The sequence below is a fragment of the Crocodylus porosus genome, unplaced genomic scaffold (assembly GCF_001723895.1).
Source record: "Crocodylus porosus isolate Cpor-Errol unplaced genomic scaffold, CroPor_comp1, whole genome shotgun sequence".
Taxonomy (NCBI): domain Eukaryota; kingdom Metazoa; phylum Chordata; order Crocodylia; family Crocodylidae; genus Crocodylus; species Crocodylus porosus.
In genome coordinates, this window is record NW_017728886.1 from 113502503 (window position 1) to 113522109 (window position 19607).

A 19607-nucleotide genomic window follows, 5' to 3' on the forward strand; every position below is an offset into this window, starting at 1 on the left:
CCAGAATAATTTTCTCAAACAGCTTGCCTAGGATCGAGGTAAGACTAACTGGCCTATAGTTTCCTGGGTCCTCCTTCTTCCTCTTTTTGAAGATGGGAACCACGCTGGCCCTCTTCCAGTCCTCTGACACCACACCAGAGCACCACGAGTGCTCGTAAAGCTGTGCCAGGGGTCCTGCAATGACCTCGGCCAATTCCTTTTTTATATCCGTTTTTATATGCACTTCCATGTCTGTCTAAATGTTCTTTCTGTTACTCCCATACAGTCGCAATTTCACAGCTTACGAGATCATCAAATAGCCCACATTATACTGATTAGAATGCTTCCATGTTTATTGAAGACCTCCAGTCTTCAACTAACCTTTGCTGTTTTTTGTATGGTCAAGAAAGGTTAGACCAGTTTGTAGTCAGTTCATTTATCTGAGTAACAAATAGTAGGCAAAAAAGGTAACGTCTATCATCGACAGTACCACATTAAGATAAAAAACTGCCTTTCGTGGCAAACATCCAATCCAATAAGTTAACAGGGATGCACAAATGCAGTACAGAAAGAAAATATTTGGCATGGATTGTTCATTATAATACTGGGGAGAAAAAAGCCCTAATGAAAGCTATGTTAAACAATTACCCAAAGGCCCAGTGACAATCAATTTGATGCCAAACTTTATGTATTTATTGATGCATTACTATAGCTGATTATAGCTAAGATTCTGTGTTCTCAAACTGTAAAGAATTGGTAATAGGTATATAGCAGTTATGATGGTAGACAATGTTGTAACCAAGGTTGTCTCCCAAAGGGAGTACCGATAATGCTGAATTACACATTCCATGACCCCACCATAGAGTTCCAACAAAGTACAGAAATGCCTTTTTTTTTTTTTAAAATATTACTCCTGAAACATTTCAAACACCTAAGCACTTTCTAAAGAAGATACAAATGTTACCAATGATAGAGAACAAACAAACTTATTAACCTTGGAAAGGGATTTGGAGGCAGATGCTTTTGAGTACTTTATAAATAAATAAAGGGGAAAGACAGCTTTTAGTCTTTTCTGCATTTCAGATCTTGTCTCAGAGCACTAGACTACGTATCCACATCTCTATCATCTCAATATTATGTGATAAGTGTGCTTGCCTACTGAAATTTGAAAATATTTTACTTACCCAGCATCTTCTTGGAAGCCTTCCAATTCATCCCTTTGTTCTGTTAAAGTGGATTCTAAATCCAGATAGGTACCATTATGGGACAATTGAAGAGTGCAGTCATCAAGCTGTAAAACAAAATTCAAAACATGACATTCTTTGTGATCATAAGCTCCAAGATGCTGCCTTTCCTTCACATTATTTCCCATGTTTTTAAACCAGAAGAGGAAGAAACATGGTCTTAGTTAATCACTTATTTTTAACTTCTCCACCAAACACCAGGCTTCACAGTACACCCACTATCCTTTCAACAAAGCAGAATAAAGAGTCACTCTGACTTGAAGACCAATATCAATACATAATTTCCTGCAGGAGTCACTTAAGAGATGACATTTTCCACCTTACCATGGAACACCTATGGCTCAAAAGCTTGGCCAAAAGAGAAGCAGCAGAGCCCTTTACATGTGGAGCTCTTCCAAGATGCACTGCTAATCCTTAGCCAGTCGGTGGCTAGGGAAAGCCCACAGCCTGACCCTGGAATGACTGGTGATTAACTTGAATGAGCTGTGATTAACTTAGACATATGCAGCATTATCCCAAAAAAACTGTTAGCACATTTTATCTTGTATACTTTACAAGTATACTAGATAGGCAGGACAACGGACTGGTACTTCAGTAGGATTCAGGACAAAAGGTTTTCTTTCAGGAGAAATGTTGAGTCTATTTACACCTTCACTGTCATAGACTCTCATACTTGCAACTAAAGCCCTCAGAGACCCATGTTTTCAACTTAGGTTAGGGTAACCATCTGAATCAAGAAACAAAAGCGATGTTGCAACTTCATCAACTTACATTAAGTAACTTTTGATTTTTTCAAAGTAATTGAAATTGTAAACTGTTCAACTGAACTAACATATAAATAGATTGGAAGAAAAGTTAATTCCTGTTCATTTTTCTTTGAGGGGAAAAAACCAAGTTTTTCACGAACCAAAGTCCTTTCTCTCCTTTCTTCTGGGGAGAAGACATTTAAATGGAAAGATGCACATTAGCACTTTTTTATTCCCAATTCTTAGGGATAAAAAAGCTACATTAAGTACAACAAGCTGTATGTGCTATAACATTAAAGCTTGAATCTTTACGACTAAGAAGGAATATCAACCTATATAAATTTGAAATTATGTTCTTCAGAGAAAAAAAGAGACATGAGGCTAAGCACTACTCTGGGAAACTTTTTCCCACTAGTCCAACATATCAAATTAAATGCTAATTTATTCAAAGCAATGCCAAAAGGCAAACTGCTAATTAGATAAATGTTCTCTTGTCACTATGGAGATTGGCCCACAATTTCCAATTATATTGCATAATTAGGGAAAAGGAACTTTGCTTTACTAACATCTGATGACTTTAGTCTATAAAAGGCTATGATGAAAACAGGAAATGCCTGATGTGTAAGATAAAGGAAAATGGTACATTCTGCCTATTCTTATTTCATCTCCATAGTTTCAGTTGAATGTAGTATTATTCTTTCGTGTCCTAAAGCATTGTACAAAGTATCTAAGAATTGAGACTGTGGTAGTAGGGATCATCTTTGGATCAATATGTTAACTCTAATGCATTTTACCAAAAAAAGCTGGATCTTTTTAAAGACGGGGGGAGTGGGGAGATGAGGGGAAATAATTCCTCTGTAATAGGCCAGCTGCTCAAATAATACAGCGATAGACTACCTTATGAAAAAAATTAGATAGATCTTCCTCATGAAGGTGACCCCTCCTCCTTTCGCAAACAACCTTTTTCATAGGCCAAAATATGGGGACAGAAATTACCCCACATGTAATTTTTAACCCCACAAATTGGGAGGTGCTCACTGCAGATTTTGTTTTTCTCCTCTCTCCTCAGTACACAGCTTTAGCAGGCTGCGGTCACGATGCATAGCAGAGCTCCCTGGTGACCTTTGGACTAGTCCCATCTAACCAGTTCCTGGGCTCTCATCTTTCCTTTACCTGCCATGCTTTCAATGTTTCTTGAGAGAAAATAATTGCCAAGAGGCTGCCCAGGATCCCGGAGAACCACTTATTCCACCTCTATACCCCTCTCTCTTGGCTAGACCCAGTCTTAAGTGCCTTACAGGCAGTGTCCAGGGACTCTCAAGACTCCTGTGCCTTAATGTTTCATTCACAGCCTCCAACCTCCCCTGTAGCTATGCCCATGTCTCACAGGTGTTACCATTTAATTGTTTCAGTGGGCACCTAACACTAGTCCAATATCAGGCTTCCTCAGGCCTCTATATGCTATTGTTGGGGCCTTAGCCCCCTGGCCTCTGCCCTTCTTCTCTAGCAGGGCCTTCTAGCCCCAGTCTACCATGATAAACCTAAAAGAATAATACTACATTCAACTGAAGCTCCAGCCCTTTTCTCATTTTCTCTGGCTCTCTGCCCTGCTCTGGGCCTGCACTCTGCCCCTTCCAGGGCTCTACTGGGACTTCCCCCTCCCTGATAGTCCAAAACCCAAACCACCAATCACAAAAGCAACTAATCAGACTCATGCCTCAACCTAAACATACACCTGCCCTCAGCTCTTGAATGCTATATGACAAAAATAAGTACTCTGTCACTTCAACGTAAGCAGTCTGGCTCGGGCAATCACACAACTGAAAGAAACCATGCTTTCACTTTAACCCAGCTATGTTCCCCCATTGGAGTAAATTAACCTTCTTCTGGGCAGCCCCACTCTGGGATCCCTCAGCCTAGGGACAGACATTACACGTAAACCAATTTAAAGTGATCAGAAACTGGTTTCAGCCTGTAACAGAACAGACATTCAGTGCACATAAACCAGTCTGAAAATGACTGAAACTGGTTTGAGATAAACCTGGTTGAATGTAGTATCAGACTGAACTGATTTGGGTCAAACCGATTTCTGGAACTTCTGTCCCAGACCCTTTCCTGGTTTAACTTAATCCAGGGTCCCCCAGCATCCCAGATGCTTTGCAACTCTAGGTGGGGCTTTCTGCACCAGAAACAGGGCGGCCCCACCCCTCTGCTCCTTAGCTGGAGTGCCAGCAGAGACAGTAGGCACAGCAGCATCTGAGCATCTCCCTGGCTTCACCTGTGCCACATCGCCATCCCTGCTCAAGCAGGGATTTCCCTGCCCCCCCCAGTATGTGGTATGCTAGCTAATGCTGAGAGGTGTCTATGTAGACAGACAGGACAGTATCTGTCTACTTAGGGCTTTCTGGAGCTAATCAACAGGTATCCAGTAATGTCCCTCCATTCCTTCCTTGGGAAAAGTAATTTAAGAAGAGTTGGAACTAATGAGAGGCTTTTGTTTTCTGATGGGATGATGTACGTTGGTAACAAAGCTATGCTCTGTTATCAATAAGTGGGGGGGACACCCCTCCCTAATCAAAATGTCCTGCCAGGGCCTGGCCACACCCTCTCCCCCAGCTCAGCACTATGGAAAGGAGTGAGGACTGCTTTAGCACTCCCCAGCTTCTAGTCTGAGCCACTGCAGGCACGTGCCTGCATTTCCTCAGTCCAGAGGGGATGTCAGTGAGGTGCAGCACAAACTGGTGCTGGCACCAGTACAAACTGGTTCAGCCTAGCCAAGTTAGACTAACCTGCAAAAATTAAATCAATTCAGGCTCTGTCCATTCCTAGCCTCACTGCCCTGCTTCCAAGAGTCCAGCTACACTGCTGGGATTCCCCAGTGAGCTGCTGATCTTCTTGCCAATCTCTAATTCCTCTCTGCTCTCCTGCCTCAGCACATGCTCTTATCTAGCTCCAGCTATTATTTCCCAGCCTCAGTTGTTTGCCTTTTGAGTCGATGGGTTGCCCCGCTCCCAAGGCTGCCTAATCTACAGCCTGTAGTCTTTGTCCTAACTGTCTGTTAACCCACACAGGGGTCGTTCTAAAAGCCTACTTCCTCTGGTATCGCTGGCTCCCTATTACAACAGGCTCATGGCAGACTCTTTGAATATGGCTCTGACAAATACTATTGCTGACTGTGTACACCTTCACAATTTGCTTCTACACCATTTTATCAAAGACATAGTATTCCCATTGCTGATAATTCACGTCAAGAGTCCATAAATCTTGCTCAATTGAATCCCATAAAGATAGTCTTCCAGGAGACTTCTCTTTAGAGATCTTCTAACTAGATCTTCTTCATATGGCCACTATCCATTCCAGGCATCTATGCCTAGTCAAGTCCCTGAGGTCTCCTCTAGCATTAAGGTAAGGTGTGATGGGATTTGATGCATGATCTGCACAATCACGCCTCCTGCCATCCACATGTAATGAACCAGATCCCATCATACTTTATTGCTGATGCAGAGGGAGCCTAGAATCACAAGGGGTCCCCACAGCTGAGAGCCCACAGTTGACACGAGTTCCCAGCCACAGGGGTGCTCCAGGCATCCCTGTGGCTGGGAGACCGCAACTTATGTGGGCTTCCAGCCACAGTGCCCCTGGCCATACATTCAATTAATGGAATAACAGGAACAAGCCAAAGTTATTATACATATTTTGTGAAATAACTTTATGGCTTATCATGCCATTAATTGATTGAACGTGTGCCCGAGTGACAACTTAAACCATGATTAACTGCTTAATCATGTCTTAAGTGTAACACGTAGATAGGTCCTGAGAAGAGGTTCGGGCAAACATTGGTCCTTCTCTTCATGGACTTTTTATGACTTAATCTTACAAGGTAAGATGACAGTGTGTTACCAAGTGAAAGTAGATGCATTAATGGATGCATTGTTTTTCAGGGACCTGAACAGGGTGAAATAGAATTGCATTTAGGCAAGTCCACTTAGTCATGCAACAGGTGGAACAGAACCCGTCTCATTCTCTCTTACTGACCCAAAAATGAGATTAATCCTTAGGTTAATATCTATTATAATAGTCATATGCATCTGAAACAAATCTCAGTAGTTCTTTGGCACAAAAACCTTTCTGCAGACAAAGAGTAGGCATGCCTGCTCTAACTAAGCCTTAATTTCCTGCCACCAAAGTGTTATAAGCAATTAATGGTTCCACATTTTCACACTTCTGAATCTGCTGATATCACCAACTGCTAGGTATGATTTTTCAAGACTTTCTCACATCAGACACCCCATTTTTCTTGGCATGCACTCAAAATTCATAACCAAACTGTGTGTCATATCTTCTGTTTCACTTAGGATACCTTAAGAGTTGGTGCAGGCTATTTCAATTCACCATATTCTGAGACTTTCACATTAATATCATGTTTTCCTTAGCCATATGAAAGAGTACTGGAGATGTCATATCTCCCTCTGCTAATTGCATACCGATGTCAAATAGGGCACATTTTACTTTTTATTCATACTCTACTTTAGAAACACAAAAATTGTGCCATCTGAATAATTTTATTATGGATTTCAAATTCTTTCATTGCAACCCAAAGACCATCTTGCAATATATTACCATGTTTTCTTAAAATCTTTGGAAACTATGTATATTTGGAAAATATTCTCATCTTTTATCATACAACTTATGATTGAAAATAATAAATCTACAGTGGATCTGTATTTTTGAAATCCACACTGATATTTCCCCTACTCTTTCATCTACATGAGGGGTAAACCTATATAAAAGTACAAAATAAAGGATTATATAGGCTAAAAAAGAGGGAGGCATAATAACAGTATGTTCTATTTCATCTCCCTTTTGCAAAAGATAATACATCTCCTTGTGAGCTTTTCCTATGACACCCATTACTATGATGTTAGCAGAAATATTAATTCATTTATCTACTGGGGTGTTCAGACTTACAACATAACTGGTTCCTGAAAACCACATCTTCAGTCAAAACACTAACTTGGAACCGATTTTCCCATAGGAAAATGTTACAAATGAGAGATTGATTCCTGAACCAAAGCCCGATACCCTATTTTCACCAAAAATAACCCAGAATTTTGTACTCAATCAATTATAGATGAGTCATATAGCTACACTGATGTATTGATACTGTAAATAGTAATCATATTGATTTGGAAGGAGTTCTTTGAGGTGACTTTGCCCGACTTTTTTGAAGGGCTCTTGGCTGAAGTCTTCTCAGGAGAGTCTTTGCTGCAGGTTTCTCTGGAGTCTTGCAGGCTTTCTTAAAGAAAGTGTCCAAGGAAGTTTGGACAGGTGTTCTCCAGAGAGATGGGCAACAGCAAACTTGTTCACTGGAGTGGCACGGTGTTGGATCAAGCATTGTAAAGTTGAAACTGATGTCAGAAAGTTGAAAAGGGTGTCACAGGCGACTGGTAGGAGGTGCATGGAGCTGCATGTGCCCCCCAATGGGGCTGGTGCCCCCTGATGGCCAACACTGATGCTGTTGGTAGGGCTGGTGCCCCCCCGACAAGGTCAGTGGCTTCTGCGGGTGCCCCCCCCCCAGATTCAGGAGGCACCAGTCAGTCACGCACAGTGTGAATTTATAAACATTGTAAGTGTGAAACGCTTTAACTCAAAACATTGCAAGTCAATACAGGCAGTCCTTGCCTGTATCTGGTTGTGAGGGAGGGAGGGTATTTTACAGAGAGGGAGCTAAAGTGAAAGATGATTAAGGTAAAAATGATCCACTGTTGTTGGCTGACCAATTTGAGACACTTAAGACCTCAGTTTTAAGAGATCTTATCATTATAATATTCTATTCAAAATACAGCTTGCACTGATTTGAATGGTTGCTGTGATAGTTCAGCAATTCAAAAATCACACCCCAGGCTCAGACGTATCCCATAATTAGTGACCACCTAAAGGATGATCTCTGAGGCTTACAAACATCACATACCAACTATGTGGCAGGCCAACAATTAGAACCCAGTTCCCATCATTCAGACACCCTGAACAGGTCTTTTCCTTTCCTGAAATCCCCTCTTCATTGGCTACAGTTTCCAACACCTGCAACTTGAGGCAGGGGTCCTGTGGACAAGGGTCTCCATCATTGCTCATTCTTGATATCTTCAGAGCAGATTGACCCTGTATACTCAATGGGGTAAACAATATATACCTAATGACAGGATCTTAATGCATATACACAAGCAGGACAAATTAAAATTGCACAAGAACACTAATTTTTGGAATAACCTAAATTCTGAGTGTTTGACATTGCAGCCTAAATATTATTCTTTAAACATTTTTTGTGGGTAAGCTTCTTGGTTTGTGATAACAGGAAATCTGAACCAACAGAAATTCAATAATGACATTATATTGATATTCACATGCATAAGGGTCATCAGCAAGGTCATAATCTTGAGAGCCATCATACAGAGTAACACACAGCAGTATCAGATTGTTATCCTCTGTGTGGACTAGCACTAGAGATGGATGAGACACTTTCCCCGCAGGTTCCATAGGTACTTGCTTTTATCACAGTGTAGCAGGGTGGGGTCCCTAGGAGTGGCCATGTTACCCCTAGGCTCCGTAACTGTGCCAGTCTTGCCCTACAGGTACCCTCTATCTTTGTCTGTGCCCCTCAGCACCAGGATCTCCACAGCCCTCGTCTCTGTGCCCCTTGATGCTGGGCTCTGTGCCCCCCAAATGCTGTGCCCTCTCTGGCGCCTGGGTCCCCACGCTGCAGTGGGCCCCCAATGAGTCCTCTTTCTTCCCCAAATAGTCTCACCCAAACCACCGGTGTTATCAGACAGCAAACAAGCAACAGCAATCAAACACAAGCCCCTGGGCTATAACGTAACAAAGTGCAAAGCATGCTCTGCCCCTTTAAAAGAGTAAAACTCCTTCTCTAATACTGGGTGCCTGTAGGCAAGGGTACCTTATTGGCTCCTGGTACCCCATTAGCCCTAAGGGTAGCGTATCCAATGGCTGTTGCATCTCTGAGCCCTTCCTTCCTGAAGGCTCCTTCCCCTTCAGCTGCTGGCAGGGAACTAAACTGCCTGGTCCCTTCCCAGGCAACCTATCCTCTAATAGGAGCAGGCACCTTAGTGCCCTGCGACACACGGGAATGGTGGGACTCAGGATTTCTGATTTCCAATACATACTCTGGAGAAGAGCGTGCTCTACTGTGTACTGATTCTTTTCCTATTGGTGCATACATCACTTCTTCTGCCTGGACCCTCTTCCAAGTTCTTCTCCCAATTCTGTCTCTTCTCCACCTTGGCTTCTGTTCCTAGTCCCAGCCCTCATTCCTCAGGGCTTTCATTTCAGTCCTAGCCTCCTTGACCATTCAATTCCAGGTTCATCCCACCCCAACTCCCAATCTGTGTCCCTCCTCCTCCTCTTTCTCTCACCCAAAAATCACTAGTTTCTGGTCTCCACAAATATCTTTTTTTAAAGTTATTTAAATCAGTTGTGAAAATTGCCAAAGGGAGAGCTCTAGCAACTGACATTCTTTATTTAGACCTTTATTTATGCCTTGCCATCTACTCTAACCAGAGACTCCTCGCCTACTTAATCATTTACTTTCCAACTACAAGTCTCCACTCAATAAGCATACTAATTAAGTACCAAATATTGACAGTATTGGGTCTTGTGACAGAGTTCCCTTTGCTCTACAAGTTGGATAGAGAACAATGCATCATACTTGACCAAGAATGTGATCACTGGATCATGACTCCAGAACTGTCATCACACGGTAATGACCAATGACACGCAAATAGTGTCTCCACAGTCAACTGATGCTGTTCATGAATTAAGAGTATAATAATTATATTGATCGAAAGTTGGATCTGTTAGAACTGTGGATCTTACCATAAAAAAAAATTCATAATCCAAATATAAGAAAACCAGTCATTCCACTAACACTGCATTAGGTCAGGGATAATTACCTCAAGCAGCCACCTGGGCCAGACATGGATTGCAAAGCTCCTCACGAGCTGGATCCAGACCACAAGGAGCCTTGGGCTAGATCCAGATCTTGCATCAGCAGGCTTAGTGGTGAAACAGAAGTTAAAACAACAATGCTTTCTCTATGCCCCCTTGTCGCCAATGCACATCCCCAATGAGGCTCCATACCCACAAAAAGTGCAGTGTCCCTTGCCCTTACTCACCCCACCTCCCACTTCCCTGCCCTTTTAGGATCCCCAGGGTCAGGTGAAGGGACACTTTGGGCTGGATTCAGTCTCATCTTTGACACCCGGGCTTTAGGTCCATAGAACACTACCAGAAATGACAGGACTTCATCTAAACTCTCTCCAAACATGATATTCCTCACATAATTATTAAGGCTGTGTGAAGCTTCCAGTGCTGACTTGATTTGAAGGAGATTTGGCCCAATTCAGTGGCCGAATCTTCAAATCCAAATCAAATCGGGAGACCAATAAAAAGGTCCGAATCGATTTGAAGCCTCCAAATTTGGAAAAAGATTTGGAGAAAAATTTGGCGATTCAGGCAGCCCCCACTCGTTGCCACAGGAAGCTGGATTAAGTAGGGGGCAGGGAGGGGATCAGGGGGGACCCCTGCCAGGCCCCACCCCTTCCTGCTCCTCCAGCCCCCCTGAGCATACCCCAATTGCTCTCCCAGCCCCATAATGGCTGCCCTGCCCCAACCCAGCATCCTGGCTCTTAAAAAAAAAAAGCCCTGCACTCACTGCCTGTAACAGCAGCTGTTGGGGCTTCTGGGGGCTTGTGGCAGAGCCCCCCCCATGCAGCACAAGAGGCAGTGGGGGTCAGTGAGGATCACCAACCCTGTGCAGGAGTTGCTGAGTATGTGGGGGTTTTTTTGGTGGTTTTTTTGTGAAGAGTTGGGAAGTTGGGCCCTCATGGGGCAGCCATTGATGGGGCTAGCAGAGTGGGTGGGGGATGGGGCCTATTTGATTTGGAGATTCAGCTGATTTGGCAGCAGCCAAATGGATTCAGGACAGTGATTCAAATCACAAAATGGAATCACCGTCCCCCAAAACTGTCCGAATCTGAAGTGAATATTAGCCACTTTGCACAGGCCTAACAATTATCACTTCAGACAAAGAAAGAAAAAAGAAAGAGTAAGAAAAGCATTTAAAAATCCAGCATGGTTATCTCCATAAATTACATTAGGATTTTTCACATTTGAACAAACAGAAGAAGAAGAAGATCATGGGAACTAACAGAACTTAATCTAGTCAGTTAAAATAAAAGTAGCAGTATTTTTAAAACAGGAGTGGTCAACCTGTGGCATAGGCACACAACAGATCTGGGAAGGGACAGGATGCACAATGGCAGATAGGGCAAGGAGCAGAAAACAAATCAGCAAATCAGATAGGGAGCACAGAGCTGGAAAAAGAAAGCAGGGCAGCACATCAAGCAGGGGAAAGAGATTGGAGTGGCACTTGGGGAGGGTGCAGGGCTAATTTATGGCATGCCTGCCATAATGGTTGGCCCCCACTGTTCTAAAATATAATTTTGAATGCTTTTTAACATCTTTGTTACTCAACCCATGGTTGCCCTGGAAAGGCAAAGATAGCTTTGGCTCAAATGTAAACTAAAGGAACAATCTGCCATGTTTGAGCCAAGCTGCTCAGGAATCATGATGTCTCTTGATGCCATCTCTTCCCTAGTTCTCCAGCTACCAGCATATAGACCAGACTTGAATTTTGAATGAAAAAAATGGGGCAGATAATAAAACACAAAAACAAATCCTTCTGAGTCTTCTTAACTGATTACAGAGAAACAAAGGAAGTGGGATAGAATCCCAACATCTGAGTTTCCTTTGCAGCCGTTTGCAATCATAATGAGTTTTGGTGGTTTTCCAACTTGTAGTGCTAAAATGATTCTTCCTGCAATGATGTTGAGCTCAACAGGACCCATCAACAGGGTTTTACATCAGCACAAAGGCAGCAAGGATTTCTCTATCAGTTTTAAAAACAAAAACAAAAACAAAAAAAACAGGCGAGCTATGCCCCATTTCTCCTCGCTGTGAACGTCGCGTTGCTAAGCAACATGAAAGCTTTGAGTTTCCTTAAATTTGCAGCTCTTTCTAAAAGCAGAACTGAAAGAAACAAGGAGCAAGAGGGTAAAATTTATAATAGGAAAGAAAGCAGGAAAACTACCTGGAGACAATTAAATGCCCACTACCCTCACAACGTGAACTTTTTGCCTGCTTTGTATAAAACTTAAGTCTTAGCTCAGTTGTTTTTTGCTATTACTCTTTTTAGCTCCTTACTGTCCAAGAGCAATAGCCAGGAAAGAAGTGCTGGGTGCAGGTCAGAGCACTTGCCTTTCCAACACATGTTAGCCACATGTTTGCAAGCCAAACACTGGGGAGCATGCCCTGCCCCTCCCCCACAGGCAGACACACCAATCTCCTTACTCCAAAAGCCTAAAGGGTAAGTAAATCAACATAAAAGCAACATGCTTATTGCCATGCCAACACACTTACAACAGTGCCAACAGAAACTTTAGGAGGCTGTTTTCTTTTTCCTCCAGAAGGTTTTGCGAGGTTATAAAGCCCAGGTCTGAAGTGGACTTTCCTTGGTTTGTTATGGCTTCTCTTCCAAGGGTACAAATGGCTTGGCAAAAGGCAAGGGGCTATATTCCAGGAAGTTCCTCTTTATTTGTTTTTAGTAGACTAGAGCCCTAAAGTATTACAAAAGCCTCTTGCACTCACTCTTTTTTTCCTCTGCTACCCCTCTTTTTTTTTTTTTATTCTTCACCCACGGAAAAAACTGGAGGTGGTATAGTGCAATAAACAATCTAAGCAATGATTTTTCACTGGAGGCCTATTTTAGATTCTTTGCATCTCCAATGACTATCCTTCACACTCCAAAGTCAAATGCAAGCTGATGGCCAGTGGAAGAACAGACGGATAGAACCATTTCCGATCCTTTTCAACCTTCTACCTTCCATCTCGGCTAGTGTTGAACAACAACCAAAGATTCAGTTCAGATAATCACAGAAGGCCCAGAATTCAAGTTCAAATTACATGTTAGTCTACTACTGTTTAGAAAATTATGACAGGGATAAATTTGTTTATAAAATTATTTGACATCTGCAAAACAGAGGTGAAAATAGCACAATCAAGTCTCTCATTCCAGTTCTAACATTTCTTCCTAGAACAACTGTTAGGGCAATGACGCTTGCTGTACTTTTTAATTTCCACTCTCAGAGGAACCTGAAAAGAACAAAAATGTTGAAGCAGCTGGGAAGATAGGATTTTTTTTGAAGTTACCTGATACTTCCCAGCTTCTGAAAATGTTTAGCTCATACTAAATTCTAGTTTTTGGCAAAGGTCCAAGCAAGCCCTATCTTATTCTAATGTCTCTGCTCATCCCTAATTTAAACCATGATTTGGTGGTAATTACTGGCATTAATTATGATGCACATTTTATTCATCTAAAGAGTGGTTTTCACAGCAGGGAAAGCAGTTGACTAACACAGGCTAAGCTAAATTGCTTTATTACTGGGTCTTCCTATAAAAGTCAAAAGCCTTGTTTCATTATATACGTTACAAGCCTGTCACATTTGCACACTCCCACTACAAAGTTTCTAAACATGCCTCTTTCTGCTTCAGCTGTTCTCTGCTGTGGAATGACAATCCTGTTACTGGGTTCTGTAAAAAGCCACCTTTTCTCTTTATTTTTTTAAATTTTTTTTTACACTAAATCCATTATTTGAGGAGAAATTGGAGGGACAACACAGTAAAATCCAACAACTTTGAGTTCACATGTATACAAGCATTCTGCAAACTGAAAACAGGTGACCCATAGTGCAAGTTACTTTCTATATCAGGTAGCCATCATGAACTCCTAAGGTCAACATGGTCATCATGAAAGGGATAGAACACACTACTGACAAGTTATTCTGTGCTGTGTTCAGAAAATACTGTGTTTATAAATAAGCTTTGTGAAACATTTTTATAATTCTTCAGGTGTTCTACAGTTGTTTGCGACTTGGCTTTTCACACACGCAAGAGATTATTATTACTGTTGTAAATATGCCAGCTAGAAGAAAATATGCACTCAGATCAAATACTACTGCCAAAGATTCTGCATTCCTTAAGAATCTCTGTAATTTGTGGGCCTGACAGCAACCCCATTTCCACAGCATAACACAGCATGCCACTGACTAAGCAACTGGGAAGTTAAGGTGTTTGATTTTAACTTATTTTCTTTGAACAAGAATATATTTCAAAAATCACTTTTTTTTCTTTTTAAATATGCACTTTTAACTTGGAATCTTTAGAGCTTTTTGGTTTTGTTTTTAAAGCACATTTAAGAAAGAATGTTACTACAAGGTTCAAAATGATGGCCTGGATCCAGAAATGGGCTCCAAATGAATGAGTACCTGTGCCCACACAGCACCACTGAATACAGCCCTCCATCCTCACAATCCTCAATGTACAATCAGAGTCTACATTTAGAGAAAAAAGGATCCTACACTCCAAGAATGGGAGGAATCTAAGTGGCTGGGCCAAGAAATTATGAAAAATAACAACAGAGCAGGCACAATAGCTTCTTTCATACTTTAACTACACATCAGCAGCTGGCTACTAAATATTTTACGAGTAAATATTATTAGCACCTAATGCTAACGGATTTTATTGCAAATGGTTAGCATGTATATAGCTGCTGTTATTCTCAAAGTGCTTTAAATACTTTGTAGGATCAAAGCCATCAGCTTGCTTATAGGCTAACTTTATACATTGTGAACAGTTCCACTGATGTCTCTGGAATTACAGAAGTAATGTAAAGTTAAGTATAAACGAAACTATATGAAGGACTGGGTCTAAGGGACTGGAACATAAGTAGTTAAATTAAGTGAACATGCTGCTATCATGAGAAGGGGGCTGCATTCTGAACACAGCTCTACATGCCCAGTAGATCCCAAACTCCAATCTCAGACAACAACCCTAGGTCCTAGACACTATAAAATGAATCACCATGACAGTATAAATCATAACACTAATATGATGTTAATTCCACAAGTATCATTGGCACAATACAATGCCAGTAAAAATATGCAATTAATTTACTGTCATTGAAATAAAAAATTGTCAAACCTTGCTATTCTTTGTTGAATCTTGCTATTTCAGGAATCTCCAAAATCTCCAGGTATTAAATAACAATTAAGGATATGCAAAATGTGTCTGCTATAATTCTTAGACTCAATGGAGTAGCTTAATGATTGTCCAGGACTGCAGTTTCCTAGACCACTGTGTGAAGGACCCCTTTCTGATAAAATGCCCAAATCACCACTTTCTGCAACACTTCAGTATGTTTGTCTAAAAGTTTCTTCCACAGATCAAATGTGCTACCAACTGCAGTTTAGGATTTATCTATAGGAGTATTTTTCTCAGGATTTTCAGTAGCATTCACAAAAGCATTTATGACTATGAGTATATTCTGAAGAATGGAAATGAGACAGAACATAAGTAATCTAAAAAGCTTACGTGATCCGGGGCTTTTACGGGACAATTTGAATTTTGCAACAAAACTATGCAAAATGGCTTGTTTCATATAGTTTTCATCAATTTTTAGGGCTGGAAGGGACCTCAGTAGATCATCGAGTCTGACCCCCTGCCCTGGGCAGGAAAGAGTGCTGGGGACAGATAACCCCAGTTAGGTGTTTGCCTAATTTCCTCTTAAAGACCCCCAAGGTAAGGGAGAGCACCACCTCCCTTGGAAGCCCATTCCAGATTTTGGCAACCTCCACCATAAAGAAAGTTTTCCTAATGTGTAATCTAAATCTGTTCTCCATCAGTTTATGGCTGTTGTTTCTAGTAACCCCAAGAAGCACCCAGCTAAACAGAGTATCCCCTATTCCTTGCTGCTCGCACCCCCTCCCCGATGAATTTGTCGAGGGCCACAAGATCCCCTCAGTCTTCTTGTGCCAAGGCTGAAGAGATTCAGGTCCCTCAATCTCTCCTTGTAGGATTTTACCTGCAGGCCCCTAACCATACCAGTAGCCCTCCTCTGGACCCTCTCAAGATTATCCACATCCCTTTTGAAGTGCAGTGCCCAGACCTGGACACAGTACTCCAGCTGCAGTCTTACCAATGTCGCATAGAGGTGAATTATCACCTCCTTAGATCTGTTCGTAATGTACCTTCTAATCATGAAAAGTGTGGGGTTGGTGTTACTTATTACTTTGTTACACCGATGACTCATGTTCATTTTGAAGTTGACTATGATGATGAGATCCCTTTCTTCTTCAGTGCTGCTTAGAAAGTCACCTCCCAGGCTGTAGGTGTGTTGATGATTCTTTCTCCCTAGATGCAGCACTTCGCATTTATCTTTGTTAGACTGCATCCTATTTTGTTCTGCCCACTTTCCTAATCCACTCAGTCCAAATCCACCTGAATCCACTCCCTGCCCTCCAGTGTGCTTACTTTGCCCCATAATTTGGCATCATCTGCAAATTTAGACAGAGTGTTTTTCCACACCCGCATCCAAGTCACTGATGAAGATATTGAACAGCAGTGGTCTAAGGACTGAACCTTGGGGAACTCTATTGCCCACATTTTTCCAGGTCAAAAACCACCATCCACCACCACTGTCTCAGTGCATCCTGTAAGCCAATTCTCCACCCACCTGACCGTGTAATAATCTAAGTCACAACCACTTAATTTATTTGTAAGAATAGGATGTTACACTGTATCAAAGGCATTTTAAAAATCCAAGTAGGTGTCATCTACCTCAACTCCTGAATCTAAGCATTTTGTGACCTGGTTGTTAAAAAAACCCAAGGCTAGTTAGGCAGGATGTACCTGCTATGAAGCCATGCTGGTTGCCCTTCAGCATTATTTTTCCTACAGGATTCCCACAAATGTGATCCTTAATGATTTTTTCAAAAGTTTTCCCAAGGATAGAGGTGAGGCAAACCAACCTATAGTTACCCAGATCATCCTTTCTTCCCTTCTTGACAACAGGGACCACACTAGTCCTTTTCCAGTCCTCTGGGACCCGTCCTGAGCACTATGAGTACTCAAACAACTGCACTAGTGGTTCTATGACAATGGCCAATTCCTTTAGCACTCTTGGATAAAGATCATTAGGGCCTGCTGACTTAAAAACCTCCAGCCCCTGAAAATGCCCCTTCACTGGGTCACCACTAACTATTGGTGGGGTGGAGTCCCTCATGGTTTTAACATGGGACAGAAAAAAAACCTAATAGTTTTGATTTGAGGGTTTTATTGCAACCCCTCAGACTAAGTCCAGGCAGCCCAAATCATGCAGGTCAAAATTCAAACACCCTACCAGGTGAAACAGATGTGTTCTCCAGTCTCCTAATACTAATCACTGCATACATTTTCAGCACTTTAAAAGGATGAGAAGGCAAGTAGTACCTGCTTGCACATTTTTTTCTACTTGCTCACTATAACATGTACATTTCTCACATCCATCTAGTTTTTCTTTACTAAAAATTGGACTTAGACACACATACATCTTTGAGTTGATCAGATAGGAAGATGGCTATAAAAACTGAAACCTTTATCTGAAGTTATATCTAGCATCCTGGCTGATGCACAAAGAATGCCTACAGCTGACATGCTCTCATTACCATTTGTAGGAATTACTGTGAAGGTATCTAAGGCAGTAGAAGCTGTGTTCTCTAAGGAGACAGGCCAAAGAAAGCAGATGGGAAGGAAGGATTAGGTTCAGTGGAGTTTATCAGCTGAGGAATCTTTTGTTCTCAACTTCTTAGTTTTTTAATGCAGGAAAATCACTGGCATAGAACATCTAAATTGTGTTTTAAAGTTCATACAAAACTCAGGAAAATGAAAATTACATTAGGTTTGGAAATATTATTCCAAGTGGAGGTTCTTCCTAGTTTATTTTTCAATTTATGGTAACCATAAGGTGTTTTCATTTAGAAATGTTTTCTGAAGTGATGTGGAACAAATTGATAATTTGCAACCTTTCCTTCTCCGCGCATATTCCTCAGTCTCATATTTCCCTTAACAGGCAACACCTTCAAGCTGTCACTCCATTTGAGCAGTTAAAAGTACAAAAGATATTCAGAAAATGTACAAGTTATGGTGTCTGAATTTATTTTATTGTCAATTTCTGATGTACTGCCACAAACATTTTTAAAAAAGAATTCTAAAGAGCCAGACAACATACCACTAATTTACAGCTACCTCAGATAAAATAGTGAGTAAGGCCATGTGCATCTTTAAAAAAGGTATCTGCACTAGAATAGCACAGAGAACCTCTGTGTCCTCACGGCCTCATCTATACTCCAAGTCTACTCTGTTGTTCTTTGCCGAGTTGATTATGAGCTACATCATGCAACTACAATACCTAAAAGAAGGGATAAATATTAGAATAGTATTTATATGAGCAATTATGTTTTATCCTAAGCAACTCCAGTAATTGGACAAAATATAGCTGGAGACATGAAAAAAGTCCATATCTTGGACATGAGCCCTTCCCCTCTGAAGTAGACAGGCTATAATTAATTTCAGCAGAGAGCAGATGAGGCCATAAGAGAGAATAAAAAGCCTATGATAGTTTAGGAACCAGATGAATAAGAGGGCTAGACTGATGGCATTTTAAAAACTAAATGCTATAGGGAAGGTAATTCATGTTCTGTTTGGTCTCTGTTATAACATAAAACAAGAAAACATTAAATAAAATTGAAAAGAAGCAAATATGAAACCAGGAATTATTTTCACACAGTGTATAAATTAACATGTAAAGTTCACTGTTAAGATCAAAAGCTTGGAAGGAACAAGAAAAAAAAATAGGCATTTATATGGATAATGAGAAATGCATCATCCTATTCAGCAGTTTTTATTTTTAAATTAAAAAAAGAACATAAACACTGAACATAAACACTCATGCTTAGGACATCAACCAAGTACTTCTCTTATTCATAATTGCCCACTGTGGGATTTATTATAGCTTTTTCTGGGGCATCTGATAACAGCTTCTGTATACTGGGTACCCAGGGAATTCTGTTTCCATGTCTAGCCTGGAGCTCAAGTTAGTGCATCAGAAACTCTCCCCACCTTGGAGTAACATAGTTAAGGGCAGTTCTCAAACACCAAGCCCTTTGAATGAGTGTGGCTATGTGCACACATGTACATACATTCAAATCATGTAAGAGAATTCTTGCAGGTCTGTTCTCCAGGTAGAGAAACAGACAGGCATACCTCGTTTTATTGCGCTTCGCTTTATTGCGCTTCACAGATATTGCGGGTTTTTTTACAAATTGAAGGTTTGTGGCAACCCTGCGTCGAGCAAGTCTATTGGCGCCATTTTTCCAACAGCATTTGCTCACTTCGTGTCTCTGTGTCACATTTTGGTAATTCTCACGATATTTCAAACTTTTTCATTATTATTATATTTGTTATGGTGATCTGTGATCTTTGATGTTACTATTGTAATTGTTTTGGGGAGCCACAAACTGCACCCATATAAGACAGCGAACTTAATCGATAAATGTTGTATGTGTTCTGACTGCTCCACCAACCCGCCGTTCCCCCGTCTCTCTCCCTCTCCTCATGCCTTTCTATTCCCTGAGACACAACAATATTGAAATTAGGCCAATTAATAACCCTACAATGGCCTCTAAGTGTTCAA

The 19607-nt window shown here is 41.3% G+C and overlaps 1 protein-coding gene across 4 annotated transcripts in view; it reads right to left on the reverse strand.

Moving 5' to 3' along the window:
- The window catches only part of FHOD3 (formin homology 2 domain containing 3), a 640284-nt gene that overhangs the window by 582136 nt on the left and 38541 nt on the right, over positions 1-19607 (reverse strand). For all 4 annotated transcript variants that reach the window (XM_019540836.1, XM_019540820.1, XM_019540847.1 and 1 more), the window contains exon 2: positions 1164-1270. In XM_019540836.1, the coding sequence (XP_019396381.1) occupies positions 1164-1270 (107 nt within the window). The remainder of the gene's footprint in view (positions 1-1163; positions 1271-19607) is intronic.